General features: G+C 40.6%; 1 protein-coding gene across 22 annotated transcripts in view; it reads left to right on the top strand.

Moving 5' to 3' along the window:
* Window positions 1-20,102, top strand: part of IQSEC1 (IQ motif and Sec7 domain ArfGEF 1) — a 344,442-nt gene that overhangs the window by 274,321 nt on the left and 50,019 nt on the right. For all 22 annotated transcript variants that reach the window (XM_080607008.1, XM_080607016.1, XM_080607010.1 and 19 more), the window contains one exon: window positions 17,063-17,345. In XM_080607008.1, coding sequence (XP_080463134.1) covers window positions 17,063-17,345 — 283 coding nt within the window. The remainder of the gene's footprint in view (window positions 1-17,062; window positions 17,346-20,102) is intronic.

Genomic DNA, 20,102 nt, shown 5'->3' with positions numbered 1-20,102 from the left:
GGCAAGTGCGCTCGCAAAATAAATAAATTTATCCCTGCGGAAACCAGGAAAGTTTATTCAAAAAAAAAAAAAGGCATGATATTCTGAGGTGACTGCCTGTTAGAGACGTATGCAATTTAAATAAAGATGGGCACTCGAAAACTGCGTGAGTGCCTATGTGGAAAACTATAAAAGGAGGAAGTGTCTACGTTCGGTATAACCGCATGTGACTGCAGAAGTGTCTTTCCTGTAAAAGAAAGGAAAATGGTTTTTGATAAGAAAAATGCTTTATGGTACAGTTTACAGTCATATGTTTGAGCTCATTTTATCCCTAAGGAACATAACAAAGTCGAGTTGGTAAGTTTCCTGTGTTGAGTCGGTACTATTTGCATAAAGGAGGTTACATTTGCATGGCTTGCTACATACCGTAATTCATAAATGTTACTGTAGTTACACACTGCCTGTATTCACACAGTTACGTTTTGCCATTCAATGATGCTTCAGTCTTTTCTTCTCCATTTGCGCATTGCTCTGCACTTCCTTTCAGTTAAACTTGATTATTCTGCCTGATCTGTTAACAGAGGAATCGCTGAGTACTGAGTTTGGATGGCTGCATTTAACCATGTCTATCCTTGCAAGAGATACATTGAATTCTACGTTTATATGAAGGGTATCTATACAGTGCTTTTGGGGAACTTTAGTCCTGCCAGATAAAATGACCTATTTCTCATTTTACTTCTGCTTTTGTACCAGATTCGTTTTGTTGTTGTGATCTCCTGTTCTAGCTGCTGAAATTGCAGCCATTGAGGGTACTGGTGTGTGGTAGTCAGCTGTTTTTTTCTATCAGTTGAACAGGCAGCCCAGTCAGTGTCACGGCTACATGTGTAAATTCAGCTATCATCCTTTTTTTTCCTATTTCTACTAATCTGAAACAATCAAAGATACTAATTGTAATACCAGAGTTGGAGTTAACCAGTGAAAGTTACAGCACTCAGTTGTGTCAACAGCTCATAGCTGTCTCTTTGCCCCTTTAGCAGCTTTCTGGAAGCTCTGTTAATAAACAATTTGCAATTCCAATCCTTTGAATAATTTGTACTTTTCAGGTAAGGATGCACAAGGAGTTCCGTTTTTCACCTGAAAAGTGCAAATGCCAAGTGGACCAGTAACCGGTTTGTTGCTCTCCTTGCAAATCTGCGTGGGGAGTTGCAGGGCACTGAGGCAGAGCTGCAGCTGGGCCCTGCTCTGCTGGACAAGGCAGGCGCTGGCAGCTGGATTGCACCTCGTGGGCGCTGGGAAGAGACATCTTGGGCCAGGTGGCCCCATGACCTTGCGCGTTTTTTTTCTCACCCTGTGACCATTTCATACTTGCAACATGCAAATTCTCTGAAGAGAATTACGTTTCTGTTTGTGTGGCTACAAAAGGTATTCCCCCAGGTATTTAGTCTTCACGAGAATAATCTTCCATCACCTCTGGGCTGGGATTGTTTCACACGCTTGAGGATGTTTGGGTTGGCTGCTAGGACTTTGGGAGGAACAACAGCCTCGAAACGTAGTTTTTCTTTATATTGATCATTCTTTCTCCCAGACAGAAAGATGGCAATTCAGGGACCAAACTTTCTGAAGAGGAAGATCTCATAATTGTGTAGCGGCTTAGCACACTTGCTTAGTTACTCTATTTATGCTTACAAACTGCGTGTGCCTTGAACACCAGTAAGAAGTAGCTGAGGTACAGAGGCTGCCTAATAGTAGCCCGTCCCCTGTTGGTGGATGCAAGGTGCCATCCTGGACCAAAACCAGCATTGGCTCCAGTTGTGGAGGCGTGCTACCTGTATACCTGTAGGTATTTAACATTTCCTCACTTACTTCACTTGTGCTTCTTGACGTTGAACACCACTCATGCTCAGGAGTCAGGCAGCTCGAGCAGACCACTGGGACACAGGGTGCTAGAAGTGGGGGGGTGCTGCTTTGCTAGTGAAGCACATTCCCTTACATGCTGTGCGGTGTTCCACCTGAAATTCAAGACACTGTAGTCTTACCTTCAGAGCCTCATCTGTGTGACTTCCAATGAGTAAAACTGGATTTAGCCTGATATCAGCGCAGCTTTGTTTTGGAAATATTAATGTCGTAAAGCTGTCCTGGAAATTATCCACTACATCTTCCTAGTCTCAAGACCCAGACAAATGCCTTTGCTGTAAGCCCACACAGCTCCTGGTTTCTACCTGTTTCTGACAGGAGCAAAGGAGTGGTTCAAGCTAACCTGTGGTTCTTTCTACCCTGACCGTTCTCCTTGTATTCAGAAAAACTGTGAAGGACCACAACTGAAGGAGGAAAAAATCCAGTTGGAAGCCAGTCACTAGTGGAGTCCCCCAGGGCTCAGTACTGGGGCCAGTTCTCTTTAATATCTTTATCGATGATCTGGATGAGGGGATTGAGTGCACCCTCAGTAAGTTTGCAGACGACACCAAGGTAGGTGCGTGTGTCGATCTGCTCGAGGGCAGGAAGGCTCTGCAGGAGGATCTGGGTAGGCTGGACCGATGGGCTGAGGTCAACTGTATGAAGTTCAACGAGGCCAAGTGCCGGGTCCTGCACCAGGGGCGTAACAACCCCAAGCAGCGCTACAGGCTGGGAGATGAGTGGTTGGAAAGCTGCCTGGCAGAGAAGGACCTGGGAGTACTGGTTGATAGTCGGCTGAATATGAGCCAGCATCCTGGCTTGTATAAGAAGCAGTGCGGCCAGCAGGTCTAGGGAAGTGATTGTCCCCCTGTACTTGGCTCTGGTGAGGCCGCACCTCGAGTACTGTGTTCAGTTTTGGGCCCCTCGCTACAAGAAGGACATGGAGGTGCTCGAGAGAGTCCAGAGAAGCGCAACGAAGCTGGTGAGGGGTCTGGAGAACAAGTCTTACGAGGAGCGGCTGAGGGAGCTGGAATCGTTCAGCCTGGAGAAGAGGAGGCTCAGGGATGACCTTGTCGCTCTCTACAGGTACCTTAAAGGAGGCTGTAGCGAGGTGGTGGTTGGTCTGTTCTCCCACGTGCCTGGTGACAGGACGAGGGGGAATGGGCGAAAGTTGCGCCAGGGGAGGTTTAGGTTGGATGTTAGGAAGAACTTCTTTACTGAACGGGTTGTTAGGCATTGGAATGGGCTGCCCAGGGAAGTGGTTGAGTCACCATCCCTGGAGGTCTTTAAAAGATGTTTAGATGTTGAGCTTAGTGATATGGTTTAGTGGAGGGCTTATTAGTGTTAGGTCAGAGGTTGGACTAGGTGATCTTGGAGGTCTCTTCCAACCTAGACGATTCTGTGATTATGGCGCATGGACATAGGTTGGCTGGGTTGTTGTGCCTCTTGTGCCTCTTTGTTGCAAGGATTTACCATCACTTATGAAGGGTGCTGTAAGAGGGTGATTTTCTTCCTATTTCAGCATTTGTGTAATTGGTTTTCCAAAAGAGTCAATGGGAATATTGTTATTAATTTCAGAGCCAGGCATATTTTAATCACAGTAGCTGTCAATCAGTTATTGCTTTTTATGTTTATTTAATAACAGAACTGCAGGAGATCTCAGAAGCTATATTCAGGATGGAGCCCTGATTACGCTACTTCTTACATGAAATAGATGGGCCCTTAACCCAGCTATTGCCTGCTCAACAGAACAGCTGAAATTCTGGACAGATGAATCTTGGGTTTGGGGTGAAAGTGTGTGCTGGTGTCGTTGTTAAGTGCTTTGGTTAGATTTCATTTATGTTTAAGTCGAGCACGGGCCACAAGCTGAATTCATATTCCCAATTCTGCCTCTCTTTTTCTGCTATCTAACGGGACAGTGTAGTTATAGGAGCAGAATCAGGCCCTGGATTTTAAAGTTCAGTTTTTCAGCATCCTGGATATTACCATTTTATGCCAAAACTTATGTAAATACACGTTTGTTTAATTCACACTTTTTTCCCCCATAAAATAATTACCAACTGCGGGCTTTTAGCACCACTTATTAACCAAAATCATTTTAGTTATATAACTATAAGCTTTCTTGCATCTTGCAGGATTTCCTTTAAATTTTATTTGGGGTAAGGACAATTGTAATTAGGGTACAGACAGAGTTGGCAAGTTTACTGCGCTGCTGTGATTTGACTCCAGGTTTCCAGAGAAGAACAGATGCTGCTTTAATCCACTGCAGCACAAAGCCCTAGTATTACGTTAAAGAGCACTGTAAATTTAGCTAAATAAATCTTCTTTTGCTTCCTTATAATAGACAAAAGGCTACAAACATTTTCTTAAAATTATCATGAATAATTGTAGAATATAATACTGTAAATTGTTATTAATAAAAATAAAGTAAAAAGGCCAGGCTTTGGTACGATAAAAAAATCATACCCTTTTATCTCAGTGGGAGAAGCAGAAAATTGGAATGGCTGGCTTTGGTAGCCTTTAGTACAGGAAATTGATGTAGTATATCTGGTAATCAGATTCTTTCAGTAGCTCAGTGTCATCTGAGTTTAACTTCTGTATAAAGACCAAGGGCCCCATTGCCTTGTACAAACACAAACAAAATGCAACAGTTACATTTGGTTTCCTTTTACTCAAGTGGCTACTTGTAGTGAATAGAAAAGGAATCCCAAAATTATTAATCTTGTTTGGGGGGGGCGGGACGGGAATTGCATTGTTTAGTCCCAAACATTTCAGTTGTCCTTAAGATCTGCCAGATTAACAAGGGTGGACATGTCATGATTTTCAATGTTTTGGTAAGAACAGAGAGAAAGAAAACTAACTTCCTTCTGTTTGTTGCTATATGCGTGACCTCCCTGTCATCTTTTTGGAGTGTAAAAGAAAGGAAGACACAAACTCGATGCGTTTTCTGTTACAGGGTGTATGTACAGCCAGTCATAAAATCCTAAAAAGGGAAAGTTTGACTTTCATTTAATTTTCATTCCAAGCCTTCATGGTAGACCTGACCAAACTAAACCTCAGATCACATGAGGAGTTTAAATACAGCAGCGGCTGTGGGCACTGTAGCGTAGCCATCCCTGTGTTGGTCTGTATGTAACTTGAGTTCGGTGTATTCTTTTCACTGTAGCCTACAGCCATACTGATTTCTAGTTGTAATCCTGTCAGTTTTCATGAGTCGAGGCAGGGGCAGGCTGTGTTGGTACTCTCACAGAACTCAGGATAAATCTTTAGGAAGGAACGGATGATTTAGTTGGAAGCACCCCTGCCTTTGGAGATACTCCCCAAGACAGCATTTCCCCTCATCGCTTGGGGAGGTTGTGCTGAGGAAGTCATCATTCAAGTGAGATGGACGGCGGTGTTCCTGATCAGCTGCAGCTCCGTGAGGTCTGACAGTATTTTAACAGAACAGCCTGTGTAAGACCCGGGCTCTCTGGTCATGTTTCAGCTTAATTATAGCTTTTCTCTTAACCTAAATTCTCTCTGCGCTCTCAATTGGGAATAAAAATTATCTTTATTTTTCTTTCTTACGTGGTTCTGCTTTATTGCAATGTGTGGTTAAACAGCTGCTTTATTTCCATTCTAGAGGTGTCTGGGGTGATTCTCATGCTTTGAAGCTAACGACATTTCACAGGGCGTTAAATTTTAGGTAATGTTTTCAGCTGTTCTTAGGTTCTCAAAGACAGTTCATTACTGCTGTTTATATATTCTTTTGCTTTGTGAAACTTGTTTCGGAGATAATCAGAGCTGTGAAGTATTGACTGGAAGCTGTTTTGAAGAAGGAGCTGATTCTAATGCCTCAGCTTTGGGGAGAATGAGGAGTCACAGCCTAGCAGTTTCCTGTTTGTAACACTGTTAATCCTTTGTGAAACAGGAGAGGATTGTCCAGCATTTATTGGAAATTGTCCCAAATGGTAACAACTTGTTGTCTTGGAATCTTTTGTTATTAAAAACATGATCAAGATGGTTTTGAGTAGATTCACCTAGAAGAAAAGTAGTAGTTCAGATTTTCCTAGGCCACCACAGTGCAGCATGTTGCACAAGATCATTTCTGACCATCTGTGGTAGACACTTTCAAAATCTGTGTTTGCAAAGAGCCCGTTGTATGATATTCCATTCTTCATGCACCAAAAGAAGCATGACCAGGTCGAGGGAGGCGATTCTCCCCCTCTGCTCTGATCTTGTGAGACCCCACCTGGAGCCCTGCGTTCAGCTCTGGGGCCCCAGCACCAGAAGGACGTGGACCTGTTGCAGTGAGCCCAGAGGAGGCAACGAGGATGCTCAGAGGGCTGGAGCACCCCTCGTATGGAGAGTGCCTTGAGGGAGCTGGGGTTGTTCAGCCTGGAAAAGAGAAGGCTCCAGGGAGACCTTATAGCAGCCTTCCAGTGCCTAAAGGGGGGGGCTACAGGAAAGCTGGGGAGGGACTCTCTGTCAGGGGGTGCAGTGATAGGATTAAGGGGTAATGGCTTTAAACTAGAAGAAGGTAGGTTTAGGTCAGACACAAGAAGGAAATTCTTCACTCTGAGACTGGCGGGGCCCTGGCCCGGGCAGCCCAGAGGAGCTGTGGCTGCCCCATCCCTGGCAGTGCCCAAGGCCAGGCTGGGTGGGGCTGGGGGCAGCCTGGGCTGGTGGGAGGGGGCCCTGCCCATGGCAGGGGGTGGGGCTGGGTGGGCTTTAGGTCCCTTCCAACCCAAACCTTTCTGTGATTCTGTGATTTTTGGTTCACAAAGTGGTGACCCTTGTTTTCAGGAACCAGGCTTTTACCCTTGTCCTAAAAGACCATTTTCTCTTATGGAATGATCTGTGGATCACATCATGGTAAAGAGCATGCAAATTCTAAGAATGATCTGAGTTCTGTGTTTCAGACCCCGTGTTCTTTTGTGGTTGCTCAGCCTCCCGTGGCAGCCACGGCCGGTTGCACCGGCAGGAGTCCGCGCAGGGCGCCGGCAGTCTGAGCCACAGAGCTGTGCTGGGCACGCGTGGGCTGCACCCAAATGGAGCTGCTGCGCTTCGTTCAACCTGGCGACTACCCCCATTCTGTAAATGTGCAGGAGGTCTTCTATTTGTCAGTAGCAAATAAAGTTAGTTAGAGCAGATTTTAAAATGTGATAATGGATAGGCTTTGTAGGGAAAATGTTCTTGGCTTATAGTAAGCTTTGAAATAGCACCTATGGGATCCCAAGACAGGAATTGCTACAGTGTTGTGTTTTTTTTTTTTGTGGTCAGTGACATGGGTCAGAAGCCCTGCTGAAAGCCTCCATTTATTTAATTCCTCACTGACAGTGAAAGAACTATCAAATGTATGGAGTCAGCATAATGGAGAGGAAATGTAAAAGGAAGGAAGTTTGTGAATGAGAAGAAGCATGTCAGCTCTTTAGCTGATTTAGAGGCTGTAGGTATCTGATGTCTCATTTGTCCTGAGAGTAAAGATTTGAACGTGGTAAGATTCAGCATATCTTTCAGGGCATGTCGGCGAGTACCTTCTGTGTTTGGACACGTTGTCTTGAATCTAAGTAACAGCTAAAAAGTTTTCTTTTCCATCAAACTCCGTCCTTCAAACAGAAGTGCTCTTACCATTTTGTTTCCCTAAATGTTAAGTTCTGTACGCTTTGATATAAATGTAGGGTGTGTTGCAAGGGAAAAGAATCTCACTTCTGTGAGGATGCCTGTGATTAAAGCCTGGTTAGCAGTGATTCTGTTCGAGTGAGTTGCAGTTCAGGCTTCTTCCACTGTGTGCAGAAAGCTCAAGGGCAGTTCCTGTTCTCACTGGTCTGTAGCAAAACTCTGAACTTCGCTGGAAATGGGCAAAAGGCTTCTATGTTCTCCTTTATCCATTTTGTTTCCTACCTGCTGAGAGTTTCTCATGCCTGTATGCATTTATGCATGTTGAAATTACTTTGTTTTCCATTAGAGAAAGCTAGTACATTTTTTGTCTTTTTTTGTTTGTTTTTGCTCAGACTTGGCACAAGGTAGTTGGCACTCCAAGTACAGGCTTTGTGCAGCGTTTAAAACTGGACGATACAATTAGGTTGTTAAATCGGTAAGAGTTCTTTGTCTGGTCTGACTGTTAACAGTCTGCCCTCCTTTTGGATTTGGATTGGCTTCTGTAAGCACTTTGCTTTCGTAACCTCATGAGGTTTATCTGTAACTCCAGGGAGAAGTCAGCCACTGGGAGTTGTGTGTACTGTACCTTATTTTTAATCATCTCAACTAGCAAAGGGGTAAAACCTTAAAATAAGTCAAATAATAGGCTTTATCAAGTGTATTTGATCTAAGATGAGAATATAGTTTTGTTCTAGGTATGAAACTTCAATGCCTGAAAGTTTTCATTACTCAGTAAATAGGATTTCATTAAGGATCTTTAATTCACATGTATATGATAAACATATTCTTTCCCATCTTGTAGACTATTAACCACCAAGGCCTGAGTGGGCAGAGAAAACTAGTATTTAGTTTCGTACGGAACTGAATTGCTAGCGAGATGATTTCTCAGCGGTGTCATTCAGCATCACCTCTTCCTCTGGCTGGCTTGACACAACAGCTGAAGCCACAACAGAGGTGAAAGACGAGGATGGCTGGTGTATGTCGCCAAGGATTTTTGCATTGTATCAAATGCTGCTTCAGCTGTGCATGCAAATCAGGTTTTTCTCAGCTGCAGAAACTAAATCTTTCCCTTTAAAATTAGCATTGTATGAAGGTCATGTCATGATATTATAAATGGTAAATGTGCTCTAATATCTTACTCTCTTAAAGGCATGTCATATGTAGCATGTGTGGTGAATGAGAGGATTCAAGGTGCTGAATGATATATCTGAACAAATAGTAAGTAGCTGAGGTCAAATTCGAGCAGTTACATTGAGAAACTCCACAGATTTATAAAGCTTCTCCTATTTGTAGGAGTTTGCATAGGAGAAACAAGACAAAGCCTGTAGTAGTAGGTTGACCTTTGCAGATTTAGATCTCTTTGAAGCATATGTGATATTGTATAATGTTTTATGTTGACACTCAAAGAAGAGCAGCTGACAATAAAGACAAACCTCTAAAAAAATTTAAAAATTGTGGTGATAAATTTAAGAACTCTTCCTGCCACAAGCCTCAAAATATTGCTGTAGTCTTTTTTTAATGTTACTTTGTCCATTTTTTTTTTTTTTAGTTTAAAGTATGGAGTATGGTCACTGCTAAATAAATGTGTTGTGCGATGATTAACACGGCTTAGCAGAGAATGGCATTCTCTATCTTTCCCTGAGATAGAAGGTAACTTTTGTAGCCTGTATTCAAGTTCCGTTGATGCTGTCAGGCTCCTTTGCTACTTTCCAGCTGCTAATTAATGAAAAAATACATCTTTGCCTTTAGCAGATCCGCTTCGTAAGGCATTAAGTGGGTACTGGGAGAGGGGCTTGCTTTGCGTTGGTTTGGTTTTCACCCTTCTGTAGTAGATACTTATGTGTGCTAGCCAACATGCTGCCACCGTTTGACTTAGACAAAGGTGATATGCGAGGTATTTAACCTTCCTTCTCCTCCCTGGAAGCTGAAGATAATCTCAAGTAAGCTCTTTTCAAACGTGTATTCTTAGTTCTTAAATCTGTTATGAAGAAGTAGGGTAAATTTTTGTTTGGCTCTCTTTTCATCTTGCTTGTGTGCGTCTCTGCTACAGAAGAAAGCGTGCATTAATTCCTACATTCTGTTCAGAAAGGAGAAAATCATATCTCGTCGTTCTTCCCCTGCTCTCTGCTACTGCTAGTAGCATATAAGATTGTGGGTCAAAGTGTCTTCTAAAAAAATAAGAAATAAACACCTTTTATGGGCTTATCTAATGAGTGTCGGTAGCGTCCAAGTGAGCAGATGTTAGGAATTTTCTGTAACTTTAAATGCAGGACTTGGACCAGAAAGCAACTGAAGATTTGCAGGGAACGTAGTGGTATTTGTCTGTGGATCTGGCCGCCCTGTCAGTGGTCCTCAGACTGTGCTTTCACTGAAGCTGGGTGCTGCTGGCAGCCTGTTCCACAGAGCGTGACAGCATCGGGCGGTTGGGTTATTAGTGTTCGCTTCTGAGAACATGCAAATTTTGTCTGGATTTTTCATACAATGATATATAACTTCAGTAAGATGAATTACCTGGGACATTACTTTGATGTATATTCAAAGTTTTCATTTGTTTCTAACAGAAACAGCTGAATTGTTGAGAGTGTGTTCTAAGTAAAACAAGTCGGTCAATATTTCTTTCCTGGATCAAAGCTTTTGTCAATGCCTGTGAATACTGCTGTCCGTCGTAATGGCTTTGAACTTTTGACAGTGTATATTTGAAGGTAGATTGGTTTGTTAATGTTATTGCATTTATTGAATTTGGGGATTTGTGTAAGTTCTTAATATAATTGACTTTTGTTTACTAGAGCAGTACAGAACAGAAATGGAAGTAAGGACCAGATTGTAATCTGTTCCAAACTGTGCTAATAACATACTTCTGCTCAAATATTCTCACCCCATTGGGGAATATTGGAAGGAAGGGGGGAGGTATTAAAAAAAAATAGCTTGTATGAACTGCATATGGCTAGTTTTGCATTTTAAGAAGTTACATTAAGAACTTTTTGTAGAGAATATTTTGAATTAATACAATGCATACGTCAGAGCTTTAATTAAATACACCTCCTAGTTTATAGTAGAAGGCACCACAGGTACTGAAATGTAAGCCAGCTTTGAAGCAGTGGGGTGCACCCTTCTGTCAAATGAATGCTTATGTTCAGATTAACTTGCATACGGGGAGTCATAGTTTTAGTTAGTGTGTTGTTTGTAATTGTGGTTTAAAATTTCACATTCAAATTAGGACTTTGTTGCACTTATAAAGAAAAATTTATAAGCAAGAAATTAACTTTTGTGGAGATTTGTTCCTATGTGGAATGCCTTGGTTTGACCTAAACGTTTTTTTAGGATGTGTTTTTCAGGCTTCATGTTGGAAATGTCTGGCCATACCAGCTGCTCTAGCAGCTGCTATGGAGCTTCTGTCTGTTACTCACTTAGTTCCACGGCGACTTCTGGTCTGCGTTCTTTGAGCTAGGTAGAGAATTTGGATACATGTCAAGGGGGGATCTATAATTAGGAGTTATGGTTGGAGTTTGACTTCTCTGACCTCCAAATTTTAAAAAGATATAGTTGGTGTAAAACAGATGCATAGCACTTCTTGCTTCCTGGGCATTCGGGCCTACTTATATGGGATATGTAATTTTGAATGGGGTAGAAGTTTTACTGGGAATCATATTTATGAAATGAGGTTTTCATGTAAATAGTTTCACTCTTTTTGTTTTGCTTTTAAATGTATCTCATAAATTACATGTTTGAGTCCCTAGGTGTCTAGATTAACTTGTTAATGTTTCTGGGGACAAAAAAAAAAAAAAAAAAGAAAATCAGCTTGCTGAACTGTTCCCTCAATAGATACGTTTTAAAGGGAACCAGGTTTATCCCCATTTTTCCTGAAGATGGAAATAAGTGACATCAATTCAGGAAAGAATAGGAAAGTTAGAGAAGGGATAAATTTGAAGAATTTAATGAACTACTACTCAGGCAAATGCTTCACGACTGCAACAAATAAATGTATAAATACTTCATTAAGTTCAGTCTGAATTCAGGTTATGCAGGCTGCCTGGAGTTTTGACTGCCATTTCTGGCCCCAGACTGTAGAGCAGTTGTGCTTTAAAAACCTTCTGTTTCCTTGAGAACAGAGCATGTGCGGTGCCATGGCAAGGCTGAGTGGTAGTTTTATCAGCTAGAATGTAAGTTGGCAGTGAATTTCCTACTTGTGTTCATACTTGTACATACCTTCCACCATTCAGATGAATTTCACGTGTACCTTTGAATTTGTGTTAATTCCTTTAAGGATATAAAATACTATGGGTAAAGCTTTAGGATGTAACAGCACAAACATATTATACTGTCACACTTCTCTTTATTTCCAAAACAATGTTTTTACAGAATGAATGTAGTGCGGATTGGTTCTCATGAATGTACCATCCAGTTGTTAGGGCCTGTTTTCAATTTCATGTCTTTATATTGCACTGTTGAAAGTCCATTCTGAATGAGTGATGAAAATTACTAGCGATTTCAGAGAGCATTTATTGGTAAAAGCATTTCTCAAATATTTACTCAGAGGGTTTTTTGGTTCTATTTTAACATACTGCCTGCAGTTTGGGTTTGGCGTTTATATTATTTAGAAGCATGCTGAATTGTGTTTGGTTCCAAACAAAATCTACAGTCTACAGCGTACTGGCTTCAGCATTTGGAAGATTTCTGTAGGCATATGTTCTCATTGTCTTTGTATTCTAGTGCAGCAAATGTGCTGGGATGCTTCACTGTGCAAACTGTGAGGTTTCTGGTGTGAATGGGAATACCCAGCGATCCCTTGCCTCTGATGTTACTGAGCTTCCTCTTTACATGCATGCAGTTTTGAAGATAAAGTAGCGGGCCTCAGTAAGCAGTCAATTTCTGCTTTTCTGGTTATTATCTCTGCTTCTTTCATAGTATAGTCCCTCTGACAGGTAAATGCTTGTGTCTATGGATGCAAACTTGTGGCTTCTCTGATCATTCGGCTGTTATTCTCAGTGGGACTAGGAAATTTATGCTCATAGAAAAGCTTGGGGTTTGGTCTTTACTGAAATTTAGGTCTTCATCATTCTTTCCAGTTTCATTTTAAAGTTCAAATGTTGAAACTCTTCTTAAAAATTTTGTCCTTGTTGTGCTGATATTTGCTTTTACTCAGGTAATACTTGGTAAGGCTTGAAGGAAAAGGAAGGTATGGATATAAAAATGAAAAACAGATCACAAATAATGTAGTAAATATTCAAATGTCCTGAAAACTATGTTGTTTTAAAATATGACGGTGTTTTTAGTGTACTGGTCAATTAATTACAGCCTTTGTGATCAGAAGTAACAACTTCTGATCTGAACGTATAAAATGAGACACAGGGACAAAAAGACCTGCCAGGTTCATGCAGCTGAAATGCCCAGAGAGGAGTGGTTTGGTTTGGTCCTGGCTAACCACGTGACTGTGTTGGGCAGTAGACAGAGGGAAGAAGGAAGACAGAGCTTTTTCTTATTAGGTAATTCTTGAGGCAAACTCATCACCTGAATAGTGGGAAGTAACTGTAAAACAACCGCCAGCAAAACAGACCTCAGCTTAGTTAGCAACAGCCTCTACTTTACATTTTGTCATTTGGATCTATTGTTTGCTACTTTAGTCCAAAGATATAGCTACATTCTGTGTTGCTCAGCTTTTACGTCTAGGCACATCACTTTGAAAAGCAGCTTTTTGGCAGCCACTGCCTGCGCATTGGTATTGCTCCGATTCAGAGAGAGCAGCGAGCTGTGAGCATGGTGCTGTTCGAGCTCAGCGCACATCACGGGTGAACGCGGACCTTGCTGCGCTGTGGGGGACTCCGAGCTCACTGCCCTGCTGATGAAGAGAACAGATCTTACGTGCTTGCACATATCTCACCTCAGTTGATGCATTTTAATTTAAAATTGTTTGCAGTGTGTCGCCCAGCTCTTGCAGGAAGTCTAAAGCCACACAGATGTAAAAGAGAAGAGAATGCCTCAATCCATCTATCTTTGGTACTTAATACTGGTTTATATTAGTTAGAAAAAGTAAAGTTAATCTGTTTTTTGCCAGTAGTTGTACATATCCATTGGGATATGTCAAAAATCCTGTACTCGATCTCTTTCCATTTTTCTCTAAGCTTTTCATATTCCCAATTGTTCCTTGATTCGGTGTGTTTTTTAATAGTAATACAAATTGAGGTCTATGCAGGCAGAAACTGCCTGTGACAATTTCTGATTAAAAGAACCTGCTTCAGACAGTACTGGTCACGCTTTCAGAAAAATGATTTAGATGTTCAAGGAAGCAAAGTTTTTCTATGACTGTTTTAAAGTTTTGTTCATGCAAAGTCAAGTTATTAGTACTAATTATTTTTAAATATTTAATTTCTATTTTCACCATTTAGATGCTTCATTCTCTGTTTCTCTGTAAAATACTGGCAAACAACCTTTCTCTTTTTCTAACTTGTCGCATAATGAATCTCTGTTTTCTGCTGAGGCAGGAGGGTGACATTGCAATTGAAGTTTTAAAAATAACAGGTTGATGACAACTGCTCTGCCTTCTCCTGAATTGAATACTTGCTGCATCGCTGTTCTCCCTAGTAGTACGCTGTTGTAAATTGCAGGGGAGATGAACCAAATTTGTCTGTAAGTTTCTCTGAGTACTGAAATTATCAGTAATTCTACTGGACATGTATGGATACTGGCAGATGCCTCAAATCAGAGACCTTTATTAAGAAGTTCTTATTAATTCTACTAGAGACTGGGTCGGTGTTATGTCGTTGTCCGTTTTTGCAGTGCACGTAAGGTACTAAATTTCTCATCCATATGGGGAAGTGTAAGGAAGTAGTGCTGGAGAAGTGTCTAACTATCCCCTAGCCATAGGGGGACTTACTCTTACCAATGTTGCAAGCTAGGAACAGTGTCCCTGATAGTTTTGTCTGTTGGCCTTTCTAGTGCAAGGGTAGACAAAAGAAGCTTCTAACCCTGCAGTGACTGGCTCTGTTTTGAAGCCAAGGTACCTTTTTGAGCATACAGTCTTTCAAACAGACATGGGCAGGGTCATTGTGAATGGCGAACTCCTGCTGCACGATGCTCTGCGTGCACTTCCTCCACAGCAGAGCAATCATCTTTTGTCGGCACCAGAACTTCACGCAAGTAATATTTCTTGAAATATTTTTCCTTTCCAAACATATGTAGTCATAATAAGAAGAAAGCAAGCTGGTTTTCTTTGTCACTGGAGCTGCATTTTTATGAAATCACTCGTGTGAAGCTTCAGCTCTTCTTAAATTAACGGACAAGGAAGACGGCATGGGAAAGAGCCCTCAATACACAGTACCAGTTGTGCATTCTCGTTTGCTTTAAAGGGCTGCCCTACTGCTGTGCAGGAGGCTGCATGTTGTAAAAGATAATTACTTCCCTGCTTCAAAGGTCAGACATGTGATGGCAGGGAATAGGCCTGTGAGCAAAACAAGATCAAGCAGTACAACTCATTTATGGTTCTTATTTCTGCCTGGAAAAAGTATGAAAGAAAACTAAAAACAGAGAAGAAACCCCTAGCTTTAATCAGAACCTTGGGTAGACCCACTTCCATTTTTTTTTCCTGATCAGGGCAGTATTATTTCTCTTGAGAAAAGGCTAAGTGATCTGTTGAGGGTATCATTATTAAGATGTCAATGTGAGATTGTAATCAACGTGGCAGGGTTATTATTAAATAGGTCACATTTTAGGGGAGGGGAAGGCAAAAAAGTCACAGATCCTAAGAAGGGGGACATGGTGATAATTCCTGACTTCCTATTTATTTAGACTGGATTATAAAACAAATTCACCGTGTGCGTATGAAAAGTTCTTACAAATAGGATTTTAATCAGGAACCTGGGATGTACAAAATAGTGTGGCCTCTTAGTTCAGCAGCAGAACAGAGGAATATGTTTTAGTATTTAAAGAGAGAGTGAAGCATTTTTAGAATAGTATAAATTTAAGAAATGGCTACTTTAGAGAGAAAAAGTTGTTTGTTTTTAATGAGTGGTTACACAGTTTCAATGTCACTAGCAAAACTCTGGATAATTTATCATTTTTAAGTTGAAAGCCAGCTGTGTCATTGAGCAAAAGGGATTTTGTTTCCTGTCAGCTTCCTTTTTGGAAAAAGTGATGTGTGTAGACTGAAAATATTTCCAGCTCGGGTAAAGTATGTTTGAAAATACCTTTTGGATAGAGTCATATTTTGATGGGCAAAGAAAGAGAAGCTTCAGTTCTACATGTTTATAGAAATGTTTTGAGAAATCGAAGGGTCTTTTTTCTCCTGCACTTTGAAAAGTACACAGCGTGCAGGCGAGGAGAGTTCTGACAGTGTTAACCTTGATCTCTCCTGGCACTGCAGTCTGGTGCAGAGTGCTCTTTCAGAAGTCGCTCCGTACTTTGAACTGCTGAAGGGACTGCTGTGGTGTGTGTGTGTAGCGAGGATCACAGCATTTCATTTCCGAGACACAACAGAAGGGCTTTATTTTTTATGTTTGTATGTGAATGAAAGCAGTATGTGAAACAGAAGGTACTGTGGGAGCATGTGGAATTGTGTATGCCTTTAGAGTTTTGACGTAGAAACAGGTAGAGGGTGAACAAAAGGTAGGGGAAGTACTGCAAGCACTGCTGTTTGTGCGTGTGTGGAGGAGTGTTGCAAAGTCTTTGAGTGATTAAAAAAAAAATCAAAATTATTTTTTTATCAATGCTCTCTGTACACAGGATGAGGCACATAGTAAGAACTTATGCAAAATGTGAAAAAAAGATACTGTGGAAGGGAGCAGGTACACTATTGCAATGTGAGAATGTCCTGCTGCAAATATCAAAGAAAAATTACCATTAAAAAGTCATCAGTGCTTCAAGATAAAGCTTGGCTAGGATTCAGTTTTAAAATGTTTCCTATTGTGTGCAGCCCTTTAATATGAAGGTTTGATTTTTTTTTCTTTATTTTATTCCATAGCAGTAGCAGCATTAATGTGAAAAGAAAGTATTTCATTTGCCAGATAGCTCCTATTGTGTATTCCCTACCTGGAACTATTTTACTTTCATTAGCCAGAAACACTGTCCCTTGGGATACTTTACTATAAAGCATGCCAAAAGTATCCCAAGGGATCAATCTCTCACTAGCAGATAAATAAATGAGATTTCTGTTGTAGTTATTTTTTCCAAACTTTAGGTTTGAGAAACATAGTAGCTCTTCTTCTTCATAGTAGTTCTTCTAAGAAATGGAGTGTTTTCATTTACTTTACACAGCAGTTGCTAAGTGAGTTACTTAGCATGTATAAAGCTAAATAATGCTTGAAATCTCCATTCGCCTGCTTGACTAACCTTCTAAAGGTGACCTTTGCAAAAAAAAAATAGAGACTTGCTTAAATTTCAGTGAAAACTGTGGTATTTTACATCATTATCTACATTACCCTGTAATAACTAGTTCATATGAATTTGAATAACGTGCTGGATGGCAGCATAAAAAGCAAAACCGTGCTATTTGTTTACAGAGGATTTTGGTATACAGTACTCACCTGAGGATTTTCCTGTCTTTTTATTGTCTGTCTAGTGTTGAGGGTGAAGCTCCAAGCAGTGAAACTGGCACGTCTTTGGATAGCCCATCAGCTTACCACCAAGGACCGATAACACACAGCTCAGCTATAAGCCCAGACCATTACGATCATTCTGCTTACGGGCTGTATTCCGTCTCCCCGGGACAACAGAGATCTCGGAGGCCGAAACTTCAGCACTCGACATCCATACTACGAAAACAAGCAGAGGAAGAAGCTATTAAAAGGTCAAGATCACTTTCTGAGAGCTATGAACTCTCTTCAGACCTACAGGATAAGCAGGTATTTGAGCTTTTTTTTTTTTTTTAACCTCATTTATGACAATGGCAACATGTTTGTCAGCTGGGAAAAAGGTTTTTTCAGCATCATTTCAGTTAGAATACTGAAAATACTGTTTTTTCCCTGCAACCAGCTTAGTTCAAAGTGAGCATTTCTGAACTTTTAAAGTCTTTCCATGTCCTACCCTCTGAAAGAACACCAACTATTACGTTAATAGCGTTAAAAGTAAAAACTATCAGGAACTGTGATTCATGCTTGAGACTAGTACTGTTTAGAAGAATGTAATAATGCAAAATGGTTTTCTAAGAAAATCAGTCATTTTGAAATCTGGATATCTTTGTTGCTCCTGAAGGAAGGGAAGAGCCTACTACTGCTGATATTCCCTCACGTCTGTGGGATGAATTCAGGGTCTTAATTAGTTTCTACCCAACCACATACTCCCATATGCCTTACAAAGAACTACATGCAGGCTATGTAAATATTCAAAGCCTTTGTCCCTAACAAGGCGTTTCTGCAATATGTTAATGTCAGTCAGCCTCAGCCATTCCTTTTAAGCTTTATTCTGAATGTAGTCCTATTTGAAAGATGTTTATTGCCGTGTATTTTCCATATTCAACATTTGATTTCCACATCTAACAATTGAAATCAATGCTGTAATACCTTACTACCGTAAGGATGCACTGGATTTTACTGATAGATGAACAACAGCCAAGGCACCAATGCATGTGTTTGTTTTTTTGTTAGATTTCTCTTGTCACACAATATTTTATGTGCTGTGAATCATCGTGGTGTAGTGCATAGTCCCTCCAACTTGTATGTTAAGATGGACGATGTGAAAGGAGGCAGAATTCTGCAGATTCTGCAGGAAGCAAACTACTCCCGATTTTCGACCACTCATTCATAGTTAGTGAAATTTATAGGGGCTAATTTTCATTTGCAATCTGTTTGTTGTTCTAAAATTTCAGGTTGGAGAGGCATATAATGTTATCCAGAGAGGCCTGGAAGATCAAAGCTCAAGCTCTGACTTAAACTTGAAGCCAGTATTTGGGATAGCAAATAGGACTTTAGGTTAGCCTTTATGCTCACCTAATTCTGTATCAAACTGGGCACATACCAAGTTCCTAATTCTTGATCTAGCTTATGCCAGCTCTGGTATTAAATTTGATCTCCTTGTGAGATCTAAAATGTTACTTTCTTTTCTACCCTTGGCAGTTTTATGCTAGAGGTTGCCTGAGAGATTAATACGGAGTGCTAGGCTTACTAAAGAGGTGTCCTGCACTGCAGATATTCCGCAGAGGCTAATTCCATGTGTCCTTTTATGCCAGTATGACAGAGAATGAGGACTGCAGATGTTGTTTTGTATTTGTCCAGGGACTCCCACAGAATGAAAAAGTGACAATGATACATAAAGGAAGCTTGCTACCTAAGAATTGCTTACTGCTCTTGAAAATGCTCTCAGTGAAATCTCAGAAGATACTTAAGCTATTTAGGAAAATGTCCAAGGCTTTACCTAAAAGCAACGTGCACTAAATGTGCATTAGAATTTATTAGAAATATCAATCACTGGTCTGGTAAATCATGTAGGCAAGTTCCAAAATAATTGCAATTAAAATTCCCACCAACCCTACCCTAATTCATGATAGTCAACGATGATGTCATTTTCTGTGCAAACCTGAATGACAACAACCTACTTACAAGAATAATGTCCAGATAATTAATTTTTTTTTAATTTTTATTAGTTTTCATCATTTGTTTTGTGATTAGTCCAGCAAAATAATTTTTTACATTTATTTAAACACACTTGACCTAGTGTATTCTATGGATAGAACTGGTAGCAAATGTGTGTTGGGAGTGGCAGGGTTGTGATAGAAGTTCTTAGTCATTTTTTTTCACCTTCAGAATTCCTTCCAAATAACCTCATAGCCTCTTAGACATGTGCAACAGGTAATATAATTTCCATTTGGGGTGAAAGGCTAAATATATTTTAAAGACACATTAGAGATAAATTTTCAGAGATGTTCAGAATCCTAGCTCAGAGATCAGTCCCAGCTCTTTGAGTTCAGTTAAAAGAAGGTAGTTTGCAGTCAGAAGAGCAGTTCCTCAGCAGTAATCCTGATGTGTGCCCATTGGGGCAGTTGCCCTCCTCAGTTATGCCAATAATCGTGCGTTATAATTTTTGCACCTAGAACAACAACAAAATATAAGTGATTTGCATTTAAAAACAACCTAGCCAAAAAGAAGATAATCTTTAACGTGGCAGGCGAGTGGGAACTGCTGAACCTGTCAATAGCACTGAAAGAAATACTTTTCCAACAATTCCTGAATGCTAGACAATGGACTAGAAAATATTTTTAGTAGCATTTAGTTCCTCCCACAGAAGGAGGATGATGCCGCTCTGCACATCAATATCTGAACTTAACAATTAGTTGGAGAGATCTCTGAAGCATGTGGCAGGGAGGGGTTTGTGTGCACAAGCATGTAGATGAGTAATTAAAGAATTATGTCTAATGATAGAAGGGTACCTGGATTTTTGAGAGAGGAAAAAGGACTTTTGATTCATTGGATGAATATGTGAAAATTGCCTGGACCTGCACAAAAGCACTGTTAGAAAACTGGTGTTTGTATGGGTGGTACTAAACATATTGTTTTGTCATGGACGTTTTGTGTTTGTGAATAATATGGATCCAGCAAAGACTAATCAGGGGAACAGTAATTAAGTATTGGGAAAAAATGTAATTAAAGCTAGTTATTAATCTAATT

The sequence above is a fragment of the Anser brachyrhynchus genome (assembly GCF_964034855.1).
Source record: "Anser brachyrhynchus genome assembly, chromosome: 10".
Classification (NCBI taxonomy): Eukaryota; Metazoa; Chordata; class Aves; order Anseriformes; family Anatidae; genus Anser; species Anser brachyrhynchus.
Note: the sequence above shows the minus strand (reverse complement) of the source record. Positions and strands in the feature narration are given on the sequence as shown.